This window comes from Octodon degus, unplaced genomic scaffold (assembly GCF_000260255.1).
Source record: "Octodon degus isolate 3935 unplaced genomic scaffold, OctDeg1.0 scaffold00146, whole genome shotgun sequence".
Taxonomy (NCBI): domain Eukaryota; kingdom Metazoa; phylum Chordata; class Mammalia; order Rodentia; family Octodontidae; genus Octodon; species Octodon degus.
In genome coordinates, this window is record NW_004524722.1 from 5,847,842 (window position 1) to 5,853,781 (window position 5,940).

General features: G+C 45.2%; 1 protein-coding gene and 1 pseudogene across 1 annotated transcript in view; one reads left to right on the top strand and one right to left on the bottom strand.

Annotated features, from left to right (window-relative positions):
* Window positions 1-667, bottom strand: part of LOC101569536 — a 10,312-nt pseudogene extending 9,645 nt beyond the window's left edge.
* A 3,153-nt stretch (window positions 668-3,820) lies between these two features.
* Window positions 3,821-5,940, top strand: part of LOC105743655 (tripartite motif-containing protein 6) — a 6,325-nt gene continuing 4,205 nt past the window's right edge. Inside the window, exons 1-3 of the mRNA XM_023702137.1 lie at window positions 3,821-4,243; window positions 4,705-4,800; window positions 5,362-5,592. Of these exons, the coding sequence (XP_023557905.1) occupies window positions 3,821-4,243; window positions 4,705-4,800; window positions 5,362-5,592 (750 nt within the window). The remainder of the gene's footprint in view (window positions 4,244-4,704; window positions 4,801-5,361; window positions 5,593-5,940) is intronic.

Sequence of the window (5,940 nt, forward strand, 5' to 3'; positions counted from 1 at the left end):
CCTCTATGGGAATTATAATCCCAGTTAGGACAAGTCAAAGGGAAGGATTCCTCCAGTTCTACAGAATCTGAGGCTGGTTGGCCATCCGGGCTTAAAATTAATTTTCGTGGATTTGCACTCACTCTTCAGATGTGAAGAAGGTCTGTAAAAGCTGTTGGCAATCATTCCAAGTGGGCTAATGGGTGAAGAAAACAGATTCCAGAAGAGATATAAGCCCTTGAGGGTTCTGAGAGAAAGGGGGGTTGTAGTTTTTCCAGTTATATAAATCACATGGTCGATGGACATAGACCATGAAAGAGCAGTCATCTCCACCCAGTTGTTCACAGAGGAAGTACTGGGGCTGGTGCTGAGGTTGGAAAAAGATCAGGGTCAGATGGCAGGGGCTGAGAAAAGGGCATTCCACTACAGGTGTGCGGCCGACTCAGAGGAGTGGAGGACTCAGGGCTAGCCAGAGCCAAAGTGTTAAGAGGGAGACAGAGCAGTTTAGGGTAAAGGAGGGGAGTCGGATTCAGATGTTGGCGGCAGCATAGGCAGCCTTTTAGGACCCTGAGGATCCTTTTCTGCAGTGGCGGCCAGCGCCATCATACCAGAAGCATGTCAGCGTGATACCCAAGCACAGCGACAGGTCTTCATCCACTTTGGAGGGTCCTGTAATAAATCTATCCATAGGGCTAGGGAGATGGTTCATTAGAATAAGCGCTTCCCTGGCAAGTGCAAGGGCCTGAGTTCAATCCCCGGTTCCACCAAAAAAAAAAAAAAAAAAAAAAAAATCCATGCTTGGATATATGAGACTTGGTCAGGATGTCCCCGTTTTTTAAATATGACCCTGCAGACCTGATAAACTTGGAAGATGTTAAAAGAGCCCTCCAGAAGCCATATGGACTCTGATCGGCCAGGCCACTCTAGGTCGCAGAGAGTCCAGAGAGAGTACAGAGAGTCCCCGGGGAGACAAGGTCTCCGTGGTCAGCAGCTCGCCGTCAGAATTCTGGAAATGACCAAGAATACATTGCAAAGGCGACGCTGAAGCAGAAGCAGACTGACCCATGGTTATTAGACAGACAAACGACAGTCGACCAAAATACACAAAAACAAAACAGAAACAGGCCTGAGACTCCGACCCGTCGTCATGGAAAGGAGTCAAGTAAGTCCAGAGGCTGTCGCTGCATCCAGCACCTCTTAGGACTGTCAGAGCAGCACCCCAACAGAACAGATACAAATGTTTTACTGGCAAGATCTTTCAGATGGCTTGGTCTAATTGGTCTGAATGTTAGGATTTATGAGTTTTTGGAGACCGTCCTGAGACCAGAAAGTCCCCCTGGGGAAATGGTTTCCAAAGACTCTGGTTCTTATGATTGATCCCCACTAAAGGGGATCTCAGATGAACCCCCAAATGTTATGGGTCATTCAGCATAGGAACCAAGTCAAAGATCAAATTAAAATTTGAATAGAGCCTTTTATTTACGGAGCTCAGGTCCATCAACCACTTCTCATGCAGAAGACTGATCAGTACCCATAGGTACCAGAGGGGTATTTATAACAGAAATCACATCTAGTTTGGTAAGCAGATGTGTTACCTACAACAGAAAACTACATTTATTTGACACAGCTATAAACTGTAACTAAAGGGTCTTTTACAGTTAATGGTAAGCATATATTTTTATAAGACATATCTTAAGCTGACCATGTTATAGGAGATGGTTAAAGAGGGAGTTTGTTTTAGCTTGTTGCCTTGACAAGAAACAGTTATTTATTGTTAAACAGCCTTGTGCCGAGAGGGAGAATATATATATTTTTAGAGTAGATAATGGGAAGCACAATAGTTTTTTAATAATTTTTTACAGTTAAAACACAAAATTTTGTTAACCCTTTACAGCCCAAGCACAACTACTTACAAAAGTGTTAGAATATAATCTCTTCTTGAAAAGAAGGAAGGGAAAAGGAAAAATATATAAATATATAATAGGGCCTGGGAGATATCTCAGTGGAATAAGCCCTTGCCTGGCAAGTGCAAGGGCCTGAGTTCCGCCAAAAAAATAAATAAAATAAATAAAAATATAATATATGTACACATACAAAGCTGTTACCTTATTGAAAGGAAAGGTATATGCTGGTATTACTTGATCGGCTTTTCATGCCTGTATCTTATAATGTGAGCAACTAGTTTGAAGCTGACAATATGCATTATACTATTGTTATTCTCCTACAGTCTTTTTTTGAAATTTTATACCATTTTAAAAATTCTTTTTCTTTTTTTAAATCTTTATTTATTTATTTATTTTCATGGAACCGGGGATTGAACTCAGGCCTTTGCGCTTGCCAGGGAAGTGCTTATTCCACTGAGCCGTCTCCCCAGCCCTTTTTCTTTTTTCTAAAGAAATGAAAAGAAAGGTATTATCTCTCCTTATTGTAGTCATTCCTGTTTTACTTTCCTGAGAAGGTGAGCAGGAGGGATGACAGGGCTGTGTGGAACAGAGGCAGGCACGTCCTCACCTTTGCCTTTGGAGACAAAACACCAGAGAATGATAGCAAAGAGGTAAAATGTTCACTCAGAAGATCTGGTCCTGTGTGGAGAGGCCATGAAATTCTACCTTTTCATTTATTCAAAGCTGAGGACCTGTGCCTCAAGCCCTGTATAAGCTGCTTTGGATATACTGTGAATACTACTACTACTAATAATAATGATGATAAGTAGTGTTTGATCTCATGCGCTTAGCATTCTACTGGGGGGACGGGGTGTCAGACCATTGTAATATCAGCTGGTAATAAGAAAAAGCATCCGGTAGGGATGTGGACAGTAATTGTGTGGTAGCCACAATTTAGGATAGGCACAGCAGACCCTTCTGGTAAGGGATATGCAAAAAATGAGTCATACAACAACAGGAAAAGTGTCCCCCTTGCAGCAGGATCAATATCACAAATCCTAAAGCAGATGCATATTTTGGTACTTTTAATATTGAGGATGTGGGGAATATTTATTGCTCGGTGGCACAAGCACCTGCTTGGCAAGCACAGGGTCCTGAGTTTGATTCCTGGTATCCCCTCTTAAAAAATGATAATAATGAGAATGTGTTTTGTGAGGTAGGTAGAGGTCGGGTAGATGACACGTCATACAAGATCCCACCTGTCCAGGGTCTCTTGTTTGTTTCTCTATCCAATAGAAGTAAATAAAAATCATAACCATTGGTTTCATGATGTTTGAAATTAACATCTCATTAGTTGGAATGATGGAAGTGTTAAAATAGAATAAGAAGTTCTTGTTACCCAAGTGTCCAACCAGCTCAGGGTGTTCAGCATCCCTTCAGTCTTTTTTTTTTAAATTTATTTATTTTTTTATTTTAGGGAAGGTCTGCAAGGTGTTCTGGGTCTCACTACTAGATCAGACTCAGCAGTGATCCGCCTGTTTACAGCCTCCCAAGAGCTGGGATTATCGGCGTGCACCACCACACCCAGTCTCAATTGCTGTCTCAGCGCACCCCAGGGACAGGCCCAGCACAGGAGGCCTGGGGATTGAACCCCTGGCCCCTGCACTTGCTTGCAGGCGCTTTAATCCACTGAGCTATTTGGCCAGCCCTAAAGTCACGAGGGTAATTTCTTTCTTTCTTTCTTTCTTTCTTTCTTTCTTTCTTTCTTTCTTTCTTTTTTTTTGTGGAACTGGGAATTGAACTCAGGCCCTTGTGCTTGCCTGGGAAGCACTTATCCTACTGAGCCATCTCTCCTTGCTTATCCTGATTCCTTTTTCCTTTGCTCTTCTACTTAGGCTTCCATAAGCAGAACCATCTTAGAAGTCAGGGCTGGGTAGGCAGCCACAAGAACAGCTACAATGACTTCAAGAGTTCTGGTGGACATCCGAGAGGAGGTCACCTGTCCCATCTGCCTGGAGATCCTGACAGAACCTTTGAGCACAGACTGTGGCCACAGCTTCTGCCAGGCCTGCATCACAGAGAACAGTGAGAAATCAGGAGTCGGCCAAGAAGAGGAGAACAGCTGTCCTGTGTGCCACTCTGGCTACCACCCCCGGGACCTCCGGCCTAATCGGCACCTGGCCAACATAGCAGAGCGGCTCAGAGAGGTGGTGCTGGCACCTATAACCCAGCCACAGGTCGCTCTCTGTGCACACCATGGAGAGAAGCTCCAGCTCTTCTGTAAGGAGGATGGGAAGCTGATTTGCTGGCTTTGTGAGCGCTCCCAGGAACACCGTGGTCACCATACCTTCCTCATGGAGGAGGTAGCTCAGGAGTACCAGGTGGGAGCCAGGACAGAGGGAGGAACAAGGTCTGTCCATGGTAGGGGATTTTTAATTTTGCATTGTGCTCTCCTTTGATTGCTTTTTCATCCTCTCATTTGCCTGGAGTAGGAAGCTCAGAAGTGCCCTCCTGGGTAAGAATAGAACTGTTGTCCCTTCCTTATACAAGAATGAGTAGAAGGAGCTGCTTGCGATGAAAGCAGGGGCTCTGGTGGGTTGAGTGGGGGAGATACATTGACAGTGAAAGTACTTTGGAGTCGGGTCCATGCCCCAGAAAAAAGCATAAGCCTATTTCTGCTGGCTCCATCACTTGTATTTAGAAGATACTTTGGTCTTCACAGCTTTCCATCTCAGAATACACTGGCTTCTTCTGAGGTCAGCACAGACTCTTAATTTAGCCCATGTTTAGCTCTAGAGACAGCTTAAGGCTTCACCCTCATCCCCTGGTGTTTTTCTTTCAGGAAATGTTCCTAGAATCACTGCAGAAGTTGAGGAAAGACGAGGAGGAAGCTGAGAGACTAACAGCTGTTATCAGAGAGAAGAGGACATCCTGGAAGGCAAGAAAGATTTCATCTTAGGGTGTCCTGGGAAAGGAGCCTGGTCCTAGGTCTCTCTTGATGTGACAGCTGGAAGGACATCTTTGCATACCTTCCAAACAAGGACAAGAAGAGGGTTCAGACAGCAGATACATCACATGACAACCCAGGTTTCTGATACAACAGGCACATAGGAGATAAAGCAGGGCCAGATGTTGCCCCCTCATTCATAATTCTGGATCACAGTTTACTACTTGTCTCTTTGTTCTTCTGAAAATGCTGTTAGTCATGGGCTGATAATTCCTGTCTGATACTCAAAAACTTTGTAGAGGATACTGATGGGAAGCTGTGTTAGCTGTCTGCAGTCTAGACCTCACCTAGAAATCATAGTCTGTATGTGAGAGTTAGATGGGTAGCTTGGGGCTAATGACCTGGGAAGAACATAAGGGAGGTAAAAGCACAGATGGCCGTCCATGGGTGGGGCCCTTGGTGGCCAGTGAAAGGAGAGGCAGGCTGAGGTCGCACCAGCAGAGGAGTCCTAAGCCTGCCAGACAGCAGCCTCTTTCTTCCCTGATGCTGAAGAATCAGGTGGAGCCTGAGAGACACAGGATCCAGAAAGAGTTTGATCGTCTACGCAGTGTCCTGGACAGAGAGGAGCAGCGGGAGCTGAGGAAGCTGGAGGAGGAAGAGCGGAAAGGGCTGAGCATCATAGAGAAAGCCGAGGGTGAGATGATCCGCCAGAGCCAGTCCCTCAGAGAGCTCATCTCCGACCTCGAGTACCGGTGCCAGGGGTCCACCGTGGACCTGCTGCAGGTGAGTGAGACATGGGACTCCATGCCTTGCCCCAACTTTGCTTCCTTTCTGGGTCATAGACCTGACATCCTGGTGAGGGCAGAAAGTGATTCCTTTGGCCATGTCATGCTCTACTCTGTGGAACTGTGCAGAGGTCATGGGGCCAAGCATAAGAGAATTTCAGAGCAGGGCCCCATGTTTTATCACTTAGGATTGGTGTCCCAGAAATTGATTAATATTGTGGAAAAGATGAGCCTCAGGCAGTAAAGCTCAAAACAAGGATCCCTCAGTCTCAGCACCATATATTTGTGCTAGATAAATGTTGTTAGGGACTGCTACACCTGGGAGGATATTTTTTTTTTTTTTTTT